The 21198-nt window shown below is 38.8% G+C and overlaps 1 protein-coding gene across 6 annotated transcripts in view; it reads left to right on the top strand.

Moving 5' to 3' along the window:
• The first annotated feature begins 623 nt into the window (after nt 1-623).
• The window catches only part of tjp1a (tight junction protein 1a), a 68332-nt gene continuing 47757 nt past the window's right edge, over nt 624-21198 (top strand). For 3 of the 6 annotated variants that reach the window (XM_088920877.1, XM_088920876.1, XM_088920874.1), the window contains exon 1: nt 3430-3572. In XM_088920877.1, the coding sequence (XP_088777003.1) occupies nt 3516-3572 (57 nt within the window). In that variant the 5' untranslated portion in view covers nt 3430-3515. Of the gene's footprint in view, nt 1124-1299; nt 1394-3429; nt 3573-21198 lie in introns of those variants that run through there. The other 3 variants (XM_088920880.1, XM_088920879.1, XM_088920875.1) reach the window with 2 other exon arrangements.

Below are 21198 nucleotides of genomic sequence, written 5' to 3'. Positions count from 1 at the left end.
CAGGGTAAAGTTGATGAGTAACTTAATAGGGTCGTGACTTCACAACACGTCCCAGAGACTCTGAGAGGTGTTATACAAAAGCAACAATCCCTATTACAGCACGAGAAAAAATAAATACAGAACAACAATGCAAACTTTTCTCAAGATAATTGGAAACTGCTTTTGGATGAAGTGGCCTTTTTTATGATGATCCATTTCCTTTTACAAAATAGCATTAAAAGGGGACTGTTTTTTCCCACAAACTCGCTTAATGCTTCAGTTCCTGCAGATTATCCATCAAACCCGAGCTGACATTCCCAGATAAATTGTACATTGTTAAAAATGTGGACGATTTGATTAATTCCAAACATCAAAAGCGGTTCTGTGGATAAAAAGCTCCCGCTTCCATTAATGAAAAAAGAGCACGTACTGTAAATGAGCAGATTGCTCTTTATATAGTGTAGAAACAACACTGAGACTTGTAATGTTGTAGCTATTTCTATGGCTCTGGATTGGCATGATCAACTCCCCGTGCTTGGCTGTGGCATAAAAAAGAACAGCATCCTACAGTACATGACAACAACATTCCCAGCTGCAGCGTGCGCCCGTCCCTGTGGATTTTTAAAACCCTTCCCAAACTCTGATAGGCTTGTTTACCGGGGATTGGGAGCTCCCGCGGTATGGACCTTTCACGGGAGGGAACCAGCCCGGGGCCTCCATGAACTCCAGATTCCAGACCCATCTTTTCTTGTTTCCAGAAATGTGAAAAAAAACAACCAAAACGGACAACAGGCGACGGCGGTGCTTGCGGTAGTTCAACGAGGCGGGACACATTCGTGAAGAAGCGGGTTTGGGACGGGATTTCATATTTCAGCACATTTGAAGTGTGAGGCCATTGAAAGGCCGGTTGTGCTGTCCCCCCCCCCGTTCCCGCACGGGAATGGATTCTCCCAGTCAGACATGTCAGTTGTTGCTTGGAGAGGAGAAGCGAGAAGTAGGGAGAGAGCGAACCTGCCATTGCAGTTGGGCTGCTCCGTGAGCCGAGCAAGCGGGCGAGAGAGAGAGAGAGACCGAGCACTTTTTTTTTCTTTTCAATTTTTATGTTCGTGAAGGATAACCCACTACAAAGCGGTCCGAGACAGAGGTAACCGATTCGCCCGGACACCCTGGAGCGAAGGAAGTGTTGAACTTGGGACTTGTGAATTTAATATTTTTTGACATGTTACATGTCCTGTAAAAAAAAGCCCATAATATCCACTGCCCGGCGCGGCGGCGACAGCGAGAGAGGAGAGGAGAGGAAGGGAAAGGAAAGGGAGGGGGGGATTTGGCGATTTGATTTGAGTGATATTTACACTAAACTTAACTGCACTGGGAGGACGGGGACAAAATGTCTGCCAGGGCTGCTTCGAACAAGGTAGGATGTGGAGAAAAGTGTTCAAAAAGTCCAACTGAAGTGCGGCCGCGACATATTTTGTTTGAACGGCTAGACCCGAGGGATATTGCGGACGTCAAAAACTTGGCATGTTGTGTTACTGTGGAAGTTTACGATGGTGTGCTGGGCTGCACTGCAATATCCGATGTTTTTTTTATGGTTTTCTGTAAAGTTTTAATTGTGTTTACATGCTTCTCGCCCGTTTTGTGTGTGGAGCGGTCCCCGGTTAAAACTTAGATTAGTTGCGCAATCTGGAAATCGATTCAGTTCGGGTTACTGCTGGCCTGTTGGATGATGTATTTGGATTGAATGCGGAGTGGATCCTTCCCGAGTCTGTTTTAGGTTAAGAATATGACCTCGAAATAGCGGTCCCAAATCCCTGAAATAGCACTGCCCATCCTAAAACCGAGAGAGGTGCCGAAGGATTTTTGAAACCCCGAAAATATTTTAGCTACCTGTTGATCAGTAGGTCCTCGCATTTTAGCAGGTCTGGGACAGTGAACAGTCTCAGTGTTGCCAGCCGAGTCTTGGGGAAACTTCATTTTCCTTTGAATTTCTCCAGAGTAGGTGAAATATTGGCTGTTTCTCACATCGTGTTTCCGTCTTCTAGGACAGTTAACCCCCCCCCCCCCAAAAAAAGTTTTTTCCTTCGTACTCCAAGGGCTTGTAGGAGCAAATTGTCTTCAGCACAGCGCTGAAGAAAGTTCACAAAAAGGCTGCGAGGATTGGTTCTGAAAATAAAAAATACAGACCTGGTTTACATTACTTCATAATGCAGCGCTGTAGAAGCTTTAAGTACTGTAATATTAATTGTTTTATCAATCGGAAGTGGTTTGTTGTCGTGCATGTTTTTTACTCCCAGACAGACGGATTCACTGCTTTAAAAGTTCTAATTTTAATAGAAATGATGGGGTTCGGCACATGGCCATGGTCACTGACTGCCTTTTCGTCTGTAATCTGTTGCGATTGTATTTCCTGGAAAGAAAGAAAAAACGTTTGATCAAATCTTTTTAAAAAAAAGGGGGGGAGATCCGAGGAAAGGATTAGTGGTCAGCGAATTAAAGGCCTTGAGAAAAGTATTGTTTAACTGTAAAAAACGGGAGTTTTTTAGCGTGAGGGACAAGACAACTACTGTCACTCTTGGTTTTTAGTTTGTGGATGGACCCCCGTGTTTCATATTTTCAGCAAGGGTGAGGACACAAGTGGGTCACTGGCCTGGCCTCCACAGAATCCTTTATACTTCACGCATGGTAGCGCTGCTCCTGTCCTCCAAAACACCGCTGAGGCTTGGCTGAGAAGCAGAAGAGCATATGGACACAGGCTGACAGCTGTTAGAAATGCTGTGTTGTGCTGTACCTGTTAAACACAACATGTCGCAGGAGATGGGTGGGGTTACAGAGAAACTGCACTACAGTACAGGGCCAGTCTTCCTGCGAGTTGCATTTAACTTTTTTTTTTTACTGCTCAAGTTAGTTTCTTTCTCTTTCTTCCACCCTACCTCCTCTTCACACTCTCTCCCCCACCACGCACACACACTGTACAGACAGAACTTGCTAAACTTTCTTACTGCGTCAACATGTCTGCATTAACACCACAACAGTTTTGCCCACAGTTCTGGCCTTTGAATGATCTGGCAGGTAAGAATGTGTGATTTCAGAATGTGGTCGAGCTGGTAAAGGCAGTTTATCCAGCTCAGGCGATACTCCTTCCTTTTTTTTCCCAGCTCTCTGCTGGTGATGTCATTTGCTGGTATAAAGGTTGGCTGAACACAAAGATAGGGTGTTCAAGGTATTTTGGTTCCACTTTTCCTAGACAGAACTGTTTATTGAAGCAAACCAGAACATTTAAAATCATGTTCTAACTTATTTTAAAGTAGTTGGGACCCTTTTTTTCCATACATGTTTCAGAAGTTGTTTTCAGGAGCTTTATATTGTTCTTCAGTGATACAGCAAGTTATAATACATTTGCCTTTTAAACCTGTTTTTAGCATTGTATGTATAGTTCAGATGGGAAGCTGCGACAGCATGCATAGGCTGCAAGGGAACAAGTAAACACGTAATGTTTCACAACGTTTCGGACACCTGAAGAAGGCTCCACGGCCGAAATGTTGTTTTCTTTCTTCTTTTTTTCAGCATGGAATAAACCCAATACTTGTTCCATTGTAAGTATAGTATGTTTTTGTATTTGCTTTGAAGGAGGGGTATGTTCTTTTCAAGCACATGTAGTGCTGTTATTTTTCATTATTTTCTTATGCTGTTGATACGTTTTTTTAAAGTACTGTGATGTAGTATGCAATGTCAGATAACAGCTGTAATTCGCAAATCTTTATGATCTGTCAAATCTGAATTTGAAAAAAACTTTAAGCATGTTTGAATAGTTTTCAAACTTCAACTCTGATCATTTTTACCTCGTAAAGAGCAGTCATGTGTTGCCCTTTATATAAAGCATCAATTTCTTTAGGATGTATTGCAAGAGAAATGTCTGAAAGCAATTTGGCTGTCATTCCTTAACTTTAAATATCGAAAAAGTCAGATTGTTTATGGTAATATTTCCTACATTATGAGTGACTAACCTTACTTGCCTTATGTTGAATAAGTTATTTGGGGATCAGTGGATAATAGACACTCTGAGGCCATACCTCATACAAATTGGAGTTTATAAATCCATTTTTTGTTGTAAAGCAGCCTGCAGAATTCCACATCCTTTTTGATCTTGTAAGTAACAGACATCCTAAATAGGGTAACATGTAGGAATTATTTTAAATTGATATCGCTCTAGAAGCAGTGATCTCAAAGCTCAGGGACAACGTTTGTGTAAAGTAAAAAAGTTTTACCTGATAGCGTAGAAACATCTACGTGTACAGTTGTCGTTTTTTGCTCTTTGGAACTGGTTATTTGTGTAATTGTTGGTTATATTATTTGGTGACGGTTTGAAGAAAGGACTGCCATTGTACAGTGCAGTTCGTTTAATTTGCGTTTTCTTGTGGAGGATTAACATTGTATACTGTACATGTTTGCTGAAACAGCAGAATGGGACTAGTGTTGAGGTTCGTATGTGATTTCAGATGTCTGCTATCCGTTGTGTAGCAGCTAAGATTTCTGCCACGGTATTGTTAAAATGTCTTCCATTTTTGGTGTTTCATGTATTCAATGTGTGCCCCTCCAGAAAGCGGTGGTTCAGTTATAAAATTTTATTTCCCATTATCCTCATGTTATTGGTCTCAAGTATTATTCAAAGGAAAGATATTTGATTAATGTCTTTAGTGTTTTTTTTTGGTTTATGCATGAGGTGGAAAAACAGCATAGGTTTTGTAGTATATCAACATTATTGGAGTACTGATTGGTAGGTATGTTGACAACTTTTCCAAAGGCTTGCGAAAACCATTAAGTGCTAAAAATTGCATTAGATGAAGCCATTCAAGCTCCTGTATTTAAACACTGGATTTCCTTTTGCTGTTTATTATGTCACACTAATGGGGAAGACTAATTGGTTTCTTAGCACTGTTCTTAAAGCAGTTGTCAGGCCTTTATTAAAAGAAAAAAAATGGTTTGTCATATGTGCTTTTGCTCACAGTGTTTATGCTGATTAGAGATTTGCTATTAATTAGGGTGCAGGACCCTGGGGCAGTCCCCTGTGCTTGCCTCATCTTTCAAATGCAATAGCTTCTCAAACTCTGCATTGGAAAATAAGCATTGAAATCAAGCACATTGACGAACTGCTGTCCCTGCATATGAAGCAAGTGAAATTGTCTTCTAAGTACTATAAGATGGAATCTCTCTATTCTGGATGTTTTTTATTGCATGAATGCAGAATTTTCATTCCATGTGCTGGTGCTGGTGGTGCTCGCTCCTATTGTGTCTTCTAGATATTTTGTAGTATATTTGTAGTATACTGTGTGTTCAGTGAGGTAACATTTTTCCTTTTCATATCTGTTAAAGTTTAAAGCATTCTTAACCTCCAAAATCAAAAAGGTAGAAGCACTACTAGAGCTTCTGATGTAGTGCTGAAGACTTGGTTAAATGGCATGTTTTCATTCATTTTTTCATAAGATGGTAAAAGTTTAGGTATTAAGCTGTCATCCCTCCCATGCTTGATTTCTCCTCACATTCTGTAGATTGACTTTTTTTACTTTAAATTACTGCAATTCATTTCCTTAAATATTACTGCCCATTTTAATATAATGCTTGAAATCAGAATGTTTTTTTTTTACAAAATCTACTTTTGCCAGAAGATTTGGTGGACTTTAACCAGAGACTGGAAGCTTCCCTCCTGTCTTGCCTTGGGTTTCTATTGCACAGAAAACTGATCCAGATCCAGTTAGTGATTTACGAGTTTCAGAGTTATGTACGAATTTTCCTGATTAGGTCACTGTGCACGTTTACTCACAGGAAAAATCCTACACCCAATGTCTGTTTTTATCTTAAGAGCCTGCAGCACATTAAACCTGAAATGGCTTGTAAAACCTGAAATGGCTTTCACTGGCTGCTCGCTGGTAGTTTCTACCCCTCAGTGTCCATATTTCACATGAAAGTTTTCATTTTTGTTGTTGAGGAAAGTACCGGCCTGCCAGATCTGCTGAAACAAGTTCTTATGTAACTGTATTCCATGGCAGTCATTTGTGCACTCATCAAATTCATGGAATTGCTACAGCGTTGGTCTGTTCGTCACTTCAGCACGGGACCAGGTAATTAAAGTTATCCAGAATATTAGGTACGAAGCTGTTGTATTGTCCAATGACACGGGAGTGGATAAGTAAATTGCAGGAAAGCATTTAATTAGGATTTTAAAAAAAAGGCCATTTCCCTGCATCATCCGATCACGTGGGGTGTGTAGATCTAACAACCGCTTAGCAATCGCAAGCGAATGACCAGCCAGTTGTCTTTATGCCAGCAGCGGCACTTCGGAGCGAAACAGCTGGAGTATTTATAATGGTTTGGTTTTGTCAAAGCCTTGTAACAGTGCGCTGGCATGTCGCTTTTAATCTCCTGAAAGAATGCGAGGCCTGACCTTTGTACCAGGGCGGGCGCGCAGTAGGGAAGAGTGCTGGAGTACCACACGTTTCCTCCAGGTTTGTAGATGACAGCATTTAAATTGGGTGCAAGCACACTTCTCATACAGTTGTGATGGGGAAACGGTATACCAGAATAATCTTCACTGCTTTTTCCCTTCCCAGCAAAACTTAACATTTTCTTAAAGTACTACTAAGTGACCATGTAGGAATAAAAAACACACTTTTGGAGGTTTGTAAAAAAAAAAGTGATGCGTGTTTTGGATGCTTTAGAAACTTAGTTTTGAATTTTCCATGGATTTTGCAACAAATCTGTCCTAGATCGGAGGCGGGAGTTGGTGTCTGGCTTCCTGAAGTTCCAGGATTAAATTCAAAGCTGTAGACATGAAGATGCTGGCTAATTAATAAAACAGATTTGTTTACTAGATTAGAGATGTAGAATTGTGTAATTCTAAGTGAGGTTAAATTGCTTAACTATATAGACAGATTAGTACTCAAAGTTACATAATCAGTACTAAGGTCCATGCTGATTTAAATGGGATAATGTAGCCTTCTCCTTTGATGTTTATATTTTTTTAATTTGGAGCAACTTTAAATTAGCAAGGGGTCTCTCCAATTTGCATTCATTGTTTTAAGTTTGCCGGTCAAGTATTTATACAAAGCCTTTTTCTCCTGGGGATTTGAATAAAAAGTACTACTGGCAATGCAGCAGAAACTGTAAATCTTCTCTCTATTACACTTTACTTCCCAAAGGACCTCAAGTATTTCACAGAAGGTAAGGTGCACACTTTATCTGCCACTGAAGCAAGGCACCCACCTGGGTGATGTGAGATACAGTAGCCAATTCATAACATGACAACCGCCCCACTTTACCCAGCAGCTCAGATGAAGAGAAATTAACAGTTCTCTTGCACTTCTGTTTCGGGGATAATTTCCCAAACTTGTGTTTAGGTAAGGTCCTTCAGTGCATACTGCTCATTGCCCTTCTTTTAAATGTCCTTGAAAAAGCATAGTGCACAGTTAACCTTTCCTAGAGAGACCTTTCAAAGGTTTGTATCGTGTACCTAAGTGTTATTTTTATAGTCTCACTTAACTGATCAAAAATAATAAGAATTCCTGTTGTTTTTCGTTAGGAGCATTGAATATTTCAGAAAGTTCAGTCTAAAGTGTTGTTTACACATTTTAGTGGAATGCATATCTTGTTTTAAATGTATAAACTAACGATCTTGCTATAACTATATTGGTTTATGAAGCCTTCAGTATTAAACTGAATGTCTTCTAAGCAGTTTTCTCCAATAGTATGAGTGTGGTCATCTAATGAGACTCTTGGCTTTGTTTTTTTGCAATGATCGTGTAAAAGTAGCCACTGCAATGATTTGACTCAGACTTCATTTTCATGATGACGAATCATCATGACAAATGTCACAAGCGTTCCACCTCTCGCACATTTTGGAGCTCCTTTTCCTTGTGCTATAGAATTCAGAATTCAGTTCATTTTCTATGTTATATATGTAATAGGTCAAATACAGAACAGTTTTTCAGCTTTGATACTCCATGCCTTCTCTGTTATTTATAATAATGCATTATTCCTGCTTGATCTGGAATAGCTTGTTGTTTTTGCACAACTAGCCAGTTTTGTGACTCAGCTGACAGCTAGACCACACACAGTCAGGAACGAGGAAGTGTAGGCAGACTCCTCGGCCCTGCCCACCTTCGGCCACTCCGCTTCTTCCGTGTCACAGGCAGCACAGCTCTGAGCAGGTGGTTTAGCGCCAGCTGGTAGAGAGGCCCGTCCCTCAGGTGTTTATGAGCCTGCAGGGAGTGCTGTGAAGAGGCGAGCTGGGAGAGCCCAACCCATCTCATCTCGCTCCACCCATGGTGATGCGCAGCTCAGTGTGTGCCGCTAGTTTGGTTGATCATTCGGTTGATGACATTACCCGTGCTTGAACTCTCCACTTCTGAGCCATAGAGCTCAACCTGCAGTCAGGTGAGAACTTGACTGGTTGAGCCCCTTAAGAGACCATCGACAGCTGATTTGCTTGTTGTTAAGCCAGTTGGATTGTTTTTAATATGGAGCAGTGCGTCTTTCATCAAAGGCTCCTGAGCTGATTTATAACATTTTACAAAAGAGATTTTAAGAAACATGTTTGTCTTATTCATTTTAATTCTCATCATTCAGAACTGTTGTCCCATCTGTTTGATTTGAAATTCTGTATTGTGCTTTTTTTCCACTTTCAATTCTTTACATATTTACAGTACAAATAATGTTCTTACATCAGAAACCAAATCCCTGTGCTAATCTAGGTGTTTCATTTCCTGAACCACTTGGACATGACATGACTGTGAAGGAAAAGGGAAATTTTGAATACAAGTACAGTATTATATGTATTATGATGTTGTAATTAAAAACATGTAAAATCCAGGCTCAAATAAATTTTAAGTGGACCATTTTATAAAAAGCCTCCTTAAATAAAAGGTTTCAGAGCTGTAGGTTAATGGTGTATCACAATTCTAAAACATTCTGCAGTCCCCTGAGTATTCTTTCAACAGACCATAAGGCAGCCAAATTTACAAAAACAGATTTTAGACAAGTTTTATGTTGTTATTGGATAAATTTCAGGAATAGCATCAAACAAATTTTAGTAGTTCTAATGGATCTCTTCAGTGGTAGATATCTTAAAAAAAAGTAAATGTCCTGGGAAATGTCAACGTTTGTAAACCACGTACAGTAGGTTTGTTTGGCGTTATGTGATGCTAACAGAGAAATTTCAACATTGCAATGCGATTTGTAGTCTCTATAGACTTGTTTATCACCTTTGTCTAACTACAGGACTCATGGATCAGTGGACACCTGGCCCGAAACATGGGCTGCAAGCTGGTGATCCAGTCTTAAAGTACTGGCCTGTGCCCCTGTGAAGTGCTGTGTTTCAATTCTAGGTCTTGGAATGCAGTAATATTCCCGTGTATGCGCTTTGTAAAATTAAGACGTTGACACATCCCTTCTAGCCAAGTTACTGCTGTGAAGTTACTGCTGAGGACTTTGGCAGGCAGGTCATTTATTTTGATCAGGGTGGCATCAGAAGGTGTATTATTGCAGGAGTAAACATGGAATCCGCAGTGCTATTTTTTCCGGGGACAGTGTTATTCCTGTAGCGGACAAAATTTCAACAGGAGAAGGCATCTCCTACAGTCTGATCGAGTCTTCCTCTATTCGTACGTATTGCACTTCACCGTTCAAGGCTCTCCATACGCAGGCTTATGCACAAAGCATCCATTTAACATTTTTGGGTAGTTTCTGTTTCTATAGTATAATTTAATATGTATTCTTTTAATAAAGTTTATTTTATGATGTAGTAATTAGGTAGTTTTTAAATTAAGATGTGTAGCCGACTATCTTCTTAGAGGAGTATTTTTTGTTACAAATATAAAAAATTTAAATGTATTACTATTATTATTCTTCTGAAAGATGTAAGTGATTTACAAGTGTTTGGGAGCATTTGTCAAAGTGGACATTATAGCATGTTTTGTGTTTAGTGTTAGTTCTGTAATTTGGATAAGGGTTAGTGTTAGTACTAGGGTTTGGATTATTATGACACTTGTGCTCGTGTGTTTTGGAACCAGAGTTTTAAAGGCTTGTGAATATTATGTCATGTCTCAATGGGCTCTTATTCAGGCTATCTAAGGGAAGTGTTTGCAGAAGTTCTATATGCTGAGATTGGGATGCTTATTGCACTGCGGTCTTTCCATGATGGATACAGATTAATAGTTTGGTAGTCTTTTAGGATTATCTTAATTGTGACTTCATAAATGATTTTTTCCTGGTAGCCTGGTTGTTGATGAAGAAATCGGATGGTGTATTTCTGGCATGCCACATGCAGAGGAAAAGGGTGTCCTGTTCTTTTTGTGACCAGGCGGTGCCATGGCTGAATTCTTGCACCCAGGTACCGAGCTGTGGTTTGCTGAGAAAGCAGATCAGTCCTTCCTGAAGAGGATTTTTCTTGTTTGCCTGTTGTGGAAGACTGTGACATGTTGTACTGAAGAGGATTACAAACAAGTAAAGGAATGGCACAAAGTTAACTTTGGAAAAAACAGTAAAATATTTGAGTTAATATTTATTTCTGTAATCAGGGGTGTGTTTATCACATTGACATTTCAGAGTGGAGACTATTTCAAATACATTACTGGAGATTTTTTTTTGCCCTCTAGTCAGTTGTAATCAAGAGCTGTGAATGCATTCCACACACAGCGATGTGACTACCACGTGTTAGCAGTGCTTTTTTAATAAACACTGATGAGCAAGCCCAGTTTCATCTAAGGAGGTGCTTTCTCTGCTCTTTGGCTGATGAAGCATGTGCATACCAACCTGATGACGAATGAATATGGCAAGAAATTAATCAGGAATTCACCCTCCCCCTCTCCTCCCTCTGAAACTCTAACCTTGTTCCTTTCTGCCTCAGTGGACAAGGAGAAGTGAATGTGCAATTTACAAGAGTGGGAAATGGATGACTATTGGCTGGTGGTTAAATTGTTTCTTATAAGAAACATTGTAAACCCAAAGGAATGTCAGGGTTACTTTTACAGCACGTCTTTAAAGAATGATTTGTGTGGCCATTGGCTTTTGAAAAGTAAAGCTGACTCTTGATAGCTTTTATTTTTTAAAGACATTTGCTTTACTTTTTTATATAATAAGTGCTTGATTACAGTAAAGATATAGGCTCTTATTCAGACCAAAAACACTAAAGATGGTCTCTAACTACAATTCCTGACAAATGTGACAATTTTTTCCTGTACTTCCAAATCTTGCAAGTTTTGAAGCTTTAATTTTGTTTTGTGAAATTTTGTTTTAGTCTCTTGAAAATAAAGGCTTAGAGGTTTATTTTGAGGATAAAAGCAATGAAGGTGGCACTTTTACCAGTGCCATGGAGAAATGTTTATCATAGCCCTGTTTTGTGGAATCTGCCAGAAAGAGCAACTTAGGAAAAATATTTTAATATAATATGGTGGAAATAAAACAGGTTATAGGTCCTATAAAGCCTATTAAATTGTTTTTGCTTAATGACTTAAGATACCTAGACAAAATAGGACAAAAGAATTTAGACAAAATAGGGGTTTCAGTGACAGACTGAGCATCTTTCTTTAGAGGAGTGCTGTAAGGTCTGTTATCCACCAGCTGTCTTACAACATGGAGCATGAAATGCTTAAGTCAGATGTCTTTCAGGACATCAAAGGTTAAATGAGTCTTTGCAGTTCCTGGTTTTGGTGTAGTATTACTCTTCACTGTGTAACCTGGAATGCATTGTATTACAGGAAACACCAAAAGGACTCAGGCACAGCCTCACATTGCCTCATATTCTTCAAATATACAACTGCCAAGTATAGTTACAGAATATGCTGGTTCACATGCCTGGGGCAATTTTTAATTCCTACATTATAGTGCTATTATTATTGATCTAAAAAGTGTGATTTAAAAGATTAATTAGTAGGATTCATTTTTTGTTGAACTTCATTGGAATTTATGCCAGTAGTTTGCATATCTTAATTATTCCATTGGTTTTAGTTGAAATTTAACACCAATAGCCAGGGGCTTCACAATCATGTGGAAAATAAGATTAAGCTCTTTTGGTTATAATGAAAACATTTCCAAAGCTGATTCAAATATAGTAGCGAAACATTAATTATGGAAAGTGAAAAAGTGAAAAAGAAAGCTTACGCAAGAACTATATAATGGTAAAGAAGCATATTCTCCTCTCTTGGGAGTTGTGTACATAGGGGAGCCTGTATGTTTTTGTACCTGCAGTGATCTGCAGGGGCTAAAGAACTCAAAAGAATCCTGAAAGAATCCTTGAGCCTCCCTGTCTTGTCATCAGCTGTAAAGACCAGTACTTTTCGTCTGTTTACCACACTCATTGAGGATAACCTGTTTTCTGAACCACTGTATTATCTCAGTAACCACAGGAGCTGCAGTACAAGTGGAATAAGAAAGGCTATGAATGTACCTAACTATTGCATGCCAATCTTTGCTCCCCAGGCTTCATGGGTCACTTATACAGGTAGTACATTTATTGCTTGAATTTCACATTGTCTTCCCTTATTTGCCAATCACTAAGTGCATTTTAATCTCCACCTTTCATGGTAAAGCTAATCTTTTCTAATAAGGAACAAGTAAAGGTTTATTCCATGCTGAAAAGGAGGCTCCACAGCTGAAACAGTTTCTTTTCTTTTCAGCATGGAATAAACCTTTACTTGTTCCTTTGTAACTTACGCATGCTGACGCAGGTACCTAGTTGAACTACCTCATTTTTCTAATAAGTCGATTTTTCTCTGTAAACATTTTCTATCCATGTTGTCATACTTGGAAAGATATTTAATGCGTTATCAACCCTCCATTTGGTTCTGGTGTGCAGTATTTCTCTGAAAACGTGCAGAATTTTAGATGCTTGATGCTTAACCTTTATTTTTAATTCAAATCAGTAAAAAAGCAGAAATCCTGAATAGAATCTCGTTTTTTCTAAATGTTTAATACAGTGTCTCTGTTTGTAACGCAAGCACTTCACTCAATGGATTTTGGTTGTACAACTTTACTATTGTGTATTACAAATAAAGCAAGGAATTCCTTTTTAGTGTGTTGAGCTTCTTGTTTTAGCAAAGCACGTGATCGCTAGTTGAAAGCTTGGGCTTTGTTGGCCATCAACAAGCAGTGTTGGTGCCAGTGGGATTGGGAATTTCTGTTCTGGGCTGTCTGCGCTGTAGGCTGTTAGCAGACATTATCGGCCATCTACTGCGCTGAGGACTAGAGCACTGAATGCTTTCTTTGTTTATTCGACAGGATTGCTTCATTCTGTTTTCCCCATCCGAAGAGATCAGATGTGGGAATAGGCTCGTCAGGCAGTACTGGGGTTGAATGTTCAAATGATTTGTGTTAAGAATCCATATTTAAATTATGAAGGACCAGTTCCCATTTGCTAACTCGCTAGCCTTGTTCTTTATATGTGGCCTTCTTGTTGTATCTCCAAGTATAACAGCAGAGAGTAAATATGTTTCACACAGAGCTATCATGATGTACACTGTTCATTCACAAGTTCCTCCAGCGCTGCCATTGTGTTTTTTTCCGTGTCGTAAAAACCAGGCTAATTGCTAAAACAGTGTCTCAGTTTGTCAGACATATTCAATTATGTTTGGACAACATCTCTCTGGTGGGGGCATTTCAGTTGTTCCTAAGAACAATGCATGTCCTTGTTACATGTGGTATTTGTGGTGTAGACCAGAGAAGAATGCTACTGCGATTATCCAATATATTATTTCTACTAGGCTGAGGTTTCTTTTTTTTCCTGTGCCTTGTATGTTATGATGAGTGTATCTCACTGGGAAAGATGTTCCAGATTTTTATACATCTATAATCTTTCTGAATGGTAAGGGCCATTGTTAATTACCTTCCTTAAATACCGAGGCATTTATTGAGCAGTTGTAAAACTGCTTTTATTATGAATTGCAGAAAAGCTCCAGCACTTTGTACATGTTAAGCTTTATATGTTTATGTACTGTAAGCAGTGCAGCAGGAAGGAATTTGGTGCACTGCATGGCATCTCTTTTTTCAGTCTTAAAACGGCATTAGCTGTTTGCCTTTTCCTTTCTTCTTTAACAGTCGGCATTAGCAGAAATAATAAATCAAGTACTATTACTATTAATCTTCCTGCTGCAAGGGTAGTATTAGTTCTGTACCTTTCAGCAGGGATTTTCTAACAGTTACCACATTATCAGTAAAAATAAAGCAGAGCCTTGGGAGCAGGGCCTGTTATCAGCACATTCCTGCCAGCTCATTTTTGTTCTGTGGGAGCACTGATAACTCTTTCAGTACTGATTGGCCGTGTATCTGGCTGATTCACAGTCAAATGGTCCACAGCTTGATTCAACAGCTTGGGTATCAGTGCCTTACTGTAGACTCTAAATAGAAACCTATCCAAAAAAAAGAAAAAAAGAAACAGGCCTAGTGTGGAAAGAAAGGAGAGCAAGTTGTTAGCAAGGTGTGCATTTAGAAATATCTTTTGAAGTACTGGCCTTCAAAGATAAGTGCACTGGTTGTGGGAAAAGTAGGAAAGCAAATATAGAAATGTCCTGGAGAGCTGCGATATGAAAAATTTGAAAGTTTACTGTTCAGAAGCAAGGCGCTTATGGCTTAGGACACAGTGTCTCCATGTTAGAATTTGGATGAATGACGATGACTTTGCCCACAGACTAGCTGGAAAGAGGGACCGTTCTGGGTCACTAGTCACTCGTTTTATAAAAGAGTTTGAAGTTCAGAGATGTACAGTAGATATTCATGTAATGTCTTAACTGTACAGTAAAGTGTCTTGATGGTTTGAAAGAGCTGTAAGTTTGTGGTCTGCTTCAGAATAATCAGGAAGTTTAGCCTACATTGCAGACACTGGTATGTTTCAAGAGAAAACGTATAGTTGAGTTTAGCAAATTTTTACATACCAGTCACAGCATTATGCATTTATAAATGCCAGCAGCCTAGTGGCAGAAAATGAAATTGTACAGGGCGAGAAATTAACATTTTAAGGTGTGACAAAAAATAGTGTTTTGTAATTTAAAGTTTCCGTTTTTTCCTTCTTGTACAAAATATTTGCTTCCGTGAAACTGTGAATATTTGGTACCTGTAAGGCAAATACTGAGGCATCTCACGGGCAGTAGTGCAGTTTTTCTTTGGCATGGCTGGGAAGAAGTAAGCACGTTTTCCTTCACAGTCATGAGAATATGCCCACCTGACTTTGCATGTTGCTACAGGGTTTTGACACGTCATACAGAATCCTGATCACTGCTATGCTGTCCTTTGAGCTAATGTCACTAAACATCTTTCACACTTGCTCATATAAGTATTTTAGAAAAATGCTATTGCTTTTTGCCTTATTAAAAATGTATACATCATTATTCATCAAAGTGCTTTATGTCTGTAATCTTATTGTGTTGCTGCTATTTTATTGTGTTAAATGAATAAAGTGACAGGTTAATTTTCCTCTTTGAACACTTCTGTACTGTACATTGCCCCAGACAAGGATATCTGATAAGCAAATAAACAATCAGAACTAGGAAATTGCAAGTGGTTTTGAAAGCTTCCAAGCAAGTCCCTATCTCTTCCAAATCTGCGTAATTCATAAGATTTTAAAAAGGTTTTTGAACATGTGAGTCAGTCCTCCATATTGGTTGACTCAAGAGCCCCATTTTTATCGCATTTTTACAGCTTTTCCATCTCAGTTTACAGGCTTAGTGTACAGTTGCTTAGCAGCGCAGTCTTTAAGTGAACAATTTCACAAATTAAGGCAGAAAAAATGTCCACTGCTTGGACATTTTAGAATATTCTTGTATGGTGGGAAGAAACTACATTTTAATTACCACTCTTCTGATACTCATATGTAAACATGCATTCAAGTCAAAATGCAAGTTTGCATGTCTTTACCTTTTGAACTTCATGATCCTATTTGAGTAAAAAAAAAAATTGCATCCATCGGTATGTCAGTTTGTGAAAGATAAGAACGCTAATATTTGTTTTCCCTCAGGCAAGGTCATTGCCCTGTTGCCTAAATAAAAAAAGACTTCACCATTGTACCCTTCTGTTTCTTTCTGACTCTCTGGATCTGCAATATGTGTAACTGGGGTGGGATGATCACAGAAAGTCCAAATGGTGCTTGTTGTCTTGTCTTACTGCAGGACTGCTTTTGTGGAGGAAGCCAGGCTGAGCATTTTTGTGTAACAAAACGATTAGTCAGACTGAGGAGAAAAGGGCTTAGGCTATATGTGCTCAAATAAACATTCTTTTAAAGATCAAAGGAAATATGATGGGATGAATACAAAACACACTACTTTTTTGTGTCATGCCAGGAATTAAAAATGACACTTGACCTCATTTGATTTCAAAACTACCAAGACAGAAATTGAAAGCACTTCAAAGCACATGATTCGAAAAACATACTTGACTAAACAAAAATGTTTCTACTTCAGCCTAATAACAGAAGCAGTTTAGTCCCCATGTATTACAGTAATGTAAAATGTGCATTTAAAATATTAGCTTTTCAGTGTTCTTCATCTTGAATGTTTTCCCGTAGACAGCAGAGTACAATTTAATGGAAATGCATTATTTTTATATAATATTTTTAGTTTGCTCTAAACCGGATGAAATGATATTCATTTGGACTTCTGTTGTACAGTTGACTTTGAATTATAGAGCAGGCATGTAAATGGACTACTGTATAAACAAGCTTTGTCTGATAGATGCCTGAGATCATTTCTTAGATTCTTTTCGTATAAAGGTTTACACATCTGAAATTGCTTACAGAAGAATAAGCATGCATGAATAGCACATTTGTAAAAAGATAATTAAAATGCTGCAGTGACTGTAAGTTTGCAAGTCCTAAGTGTTTCATTTTTATTTGCTTATGTGCAGATGTTGCCCAGTAGCAAGTACTTTATTCTTTAAATCCTTGTTTTTATAAATCATAACATATAATGGCCATGTGTGTTTCTGAGTGTATGTTTGTCAAATGTTCAAAATTCTCCATAATCCCCTGTGCTCTGCTTCAGTGCTGCCTGCAGGCAGTCAACCAGGCCCTGTAATAAGGAGGATGCAGCTGTTTTGTGGGCCCTTCCTTTGGGATTATTCTGAAGGACAAATAAAGCTTGCTGTGGTTACATCACAAAGGTTGTTAGTGTTGTGCATTTCTGGAGTCCCTTTGATGGGCTTTCCATCTCTGCAAACGGGTAGAATTCTCGTTTTGTCTCACTGTGTTTTTGCCTACTGTTTTGCAGGAACTTTGTTTCCTGAACCCTGCCACTGGCAGTCGTTCGTGAAATGTGAAACCATGATTACATTAGTCTAGTTTCATGCAACACGTTGTAGTTATGTTTGTATTTGTGTTGAACAACGTCATAGTTTGACGGATATGCTTTGTTTATAGACTGTCCCTTGTGAAAGTCTTGGGTCATTGATGTTGTAATTCTGCAACTAACTTGGAACATGGAGTAAATTCACAGAGCATGACTAAACCTTTCCGCTTCACAGTTAAGGAAAAGGTTTATATCTTTTAGCCATACAAGAAGCTCCTATTCTCCAGTCTGTAATCAATTCTAAATCAATTTCTGTTTTTACCCCTTGCAGAATTTGGTGAAGTAAAGAGTCTTAATCATGAAGAATTAGGGATTTCTTGTCTTTGAAAAGTAAACATTGTTTCAGGAAAAATTACAGCTGTCTGGGAGTGAGTTAAGAAATCTGAATTGATATTGAAAAAATGTACAGTTTTTCTGTTAAAGGGACCTCATTAAAAGATGCATTTACTTGGATTTCCATTTTCTGCGAAAGGTTAAATCAGGGCTATATCTGGCACCTGGGGTTGCAGTTGGTTTTATCTGCTGGTAAAAATGTTAAGGTTTTTTTTGGTATAATACAACAAAAGAGGCTTGTCATTTTCCATGAGGGCATGAGCTGAAGATAAGATACCTCAGCAAAAGAAGTCTTATAATACTCCTGAGAAGTGGGCTTCTCAGACCTAATATTGTGTGGCACCCACTGGTTGAAGAAACTCGGGCTGTCTGCAAACTATAATATTAAAGTGTTTGCATTTCACTCGTTTGTTAAAATCACGTCATTGCCAATCCCTCCGCTACCATAAGCAATTGAGGAAGCTTAGTAAAGGAAATTTGGGGTTTCGACGAAGTGCCTTTCTTTGTCAAAAATGACTTCTGTTTTCTGAGTTGGCATCTTTCCCGAAAGTTCTAAAAGTAAGCAAATTTATTTTTAATTCATCTTTATTTGCCTTGTGCGGTAGAATTCTGCCCAGCCCAACTGTCCTCCGAAAAGTTGTGGTCATTTTGTGAATGCGATCTGCTTAATAAAAGGTGACGGGGAAATCTGTTATCATCTCAAAATAATTCTGTTTTGAATACATGATTATGTTACGTGAAATGATTCCAGGTGTTTCCTTCACACGTGGCTGGAATGAAACCTTGGAAATTGTCAGATATGAGCTGAATTACTAGAGCGGGAACAGATTTACAGCACAGTGCTCTTCTGAGTCCTGCTGTTAATAGATTTATGCATTTCAGATGGGTTTTGTTTGTGTTTGTATGGAGTCCTGTGAGAGGGGCAAGAGAGAATATTATGTCCGTCTTACGGAGATGTATGTCGCGGTCTTTGATCTTTAAAACTACAAATAGTTATGTTAAATAATGAATTAATTAGGTTATGGCAGTTATGTCCAGATGAAAGAATCTCTGGTGTGCTAACGGGATCTCGGTAAATGAGCTGGGATCTGGCTGTCGTGTAGTGTGGATGTAGTGCTTTGATACTTTTAACTGCCCACTTGATTTAAGGAATAGTTTTTATTGAAAACATAGTAGTAGGGGGTTGTGATGGGCAGTTTTTTTTTTCTGTTTCGTGCTGGATTAGATGTTTCACGTTCCTGCACGTCATGCTGAATTGGGCAGCATCCACTAATCTCCCCCTTTGAGAACCGGCAACCCTGTGTCCAGTGAGTTACAAAGAGCAATAATTTTGGCAGTCATGTGCATAAATGAATTCAGAAATGCAATTCAGTTTTCAAACCTAACATATCCTTGTCTGTATTTTGTCTTGATTTTTTTAGACATTAGTTACAGTAAAAATTCACTCCAGTTTTGGAAAGATTAGGAATTGATGCTTGTTATATTTTGAGGTACAGTTTACAGTCCAAAGAAAAGGAAAATTAAAACATGGCAGTTAATGTATTTAATGTTTCAGGTGTCATTTTGGTCAAATGCGTGATATGTGGCTGGGTGCCGACTCATATGCTCTTACTACTGATGAGTACCCATGCCACATGACTTTAATTTATCATGGGTTATAAAAAAGATAGAGTAAGATTCATTTTTTATTAAAGGTCTTTAAATATAGTAGAACCATTAACATCTAAAATACAGCAGGATCTGCTGTAGATATTGTATGCACACTGTAAGTATAGTCTGCATGATACTGCCTGCAGGACTCCTGCTACTGCAGAGCTTTGAGATTTTAGGCTTTTTTTTAATGAAAACAAAATAACGGCAAGTCTTGTTTTAAATATTATTGGCCAAGAACAGAATAGGTTCTCTTTCTGAGAAATGCAAAGAAAGTATAAACACAAGTAAGCTCTGCCTTGTGCTGTGCTTTGCAGCGGGGAACTGGGAGTTAAATTCAGGACAGCAGTTTGTGCTGCGGATAAATATGTTCTGGCAGAGTCCATGGTTTATGAAATCTGCAGACCCCACAGAGCATGGTGCTGCCTGCAAGCAGAACCATAGGTGCTAATTTATATTAAAATAAGGAACACAATTCAGAATGTTATGAAGTACGAAGGAAATGTTCATAGTATTGTTTTTTTTGTCTGTTCTCTCCCAGTGTTAATTGTTTAACTAATTTCTTAACATTTCTGTAGGAAAGGTGCAGCAGTCTGTAAATCTGTATCAGCACAGTGTTTCGGAGAGTTTCCAGGGTAATGCATCTGCACAGTCTCTCATTCTGCTGCTTTAAGCTTGATTCGTGAAAAGGCAGAGGTTTTATCTGCATGTGGATCCTGTGATTAGCTGCCGTAAACCAGTAAGTATGGTTCTCTGTATGGTTTTGAGAAATGTTCAAAGTGAAGTTTACAGTGATTATGACCTTAAATTGCAGTTTGACTAACATTATTTCAGAAATGTTAATCGCTCTTGGATTTTGTTTATTAAGGCCTGCATTGCATTTGTAATCTTCCTGCACCAACCAAAACAAACCTTTTGGTTAACTGAGGAGAATGATGCTGTATGAATTATGTAATTATAGCACTAACAGGGTTCTATTACAGAAAAAGTAAACTGTGTAAGGAGAGGATCAGTTTTCTCTAGAGGTATTTTAGGAAATATGGAGTATACTTTCAAAAACGAGTTTACAATTAGCAGTGAACAGCAGGTACCCATCTCTGAATTAGCAGGAACATTGTTTTAAAATTCTTAAATTTATCAGATTTGTTGTCATTGTTCAAGGGAATGTGGGTGCATGCAGGGTGTTACTGTACTTCAGTGTTTTATATACATATAAAATATTATGTATTACTCTACTCTCCAGTTCCAACTGGTATGCAACAATGGATACTCCCATGTCTAGTACTTTTTGGTTTTTGAATTTTAGAGTTAAAAAATCATGTATTTTCTGGTTTTAGTGGATTTCATTACTCTAGGAACTCATTTTTCCTTTTATACAATTACCTAAGCGATTCAATAGTTGAAGAGCTGCATCTTGGAATTAAAATTGTGATTTGGGAAAAATAAAATTGTCTTGGGGGACAGCACAGTGGCACACTGGTTAGCATTGCTGCCTCTCAGCCCTGGGTTCAAGTCCTGGGGTGCTATCTGTGTGAAGTGTGGGTTTCCTCCGGGTGCTCCGGTTTCCTCCCACAGTCTAAAAACATAATGGTAGGTCAGTTGGCTTCTATAAAAATTGTCCCTGGAGTGAGCGTGTGCGATTTTGTGTCTGTGTCCTGTGATAGAGTGGAAGTCCCGGTGTATCACACCTTGGTGCCCAGTGCATCCCCTCGATAGCCTCCTGGCTACCGTGACACTGTATTGGATGAGCTGTTATCATCGCATCACTTTCAATGAGGATTTTGCATTGGGATGTGACAGAGGGATGGTACTTCCAACAGCAGTGTGCCCAGCTACCATACTGGCTTGGAAATTCAGGTGTTTCAGGTGTAGGGGAGAGAGTGTCAACAGCACCACCACAAACCTGAGTCTGTTCCAA

This window comes from Atractosteus spatula, chromosome 7 (assembly GCF_055471065.1).
Source record: "Atractosteus spatula isolate fAtrSpa1 chromosome 7, fAtrSpa1.hap1, whole genome shotgun sequence".
Lineage (NCBI taxonomy): Eukaryota > Metazoa > Chordata > Actinopteri > Semionotiformes > Lepisosteidae > Atractosteus > Atractosteus spatula.
Note: the sequence above shows the minus strand (reverse complement) of the source record. Positions and strands in the feature narration are given on the sequence as shown.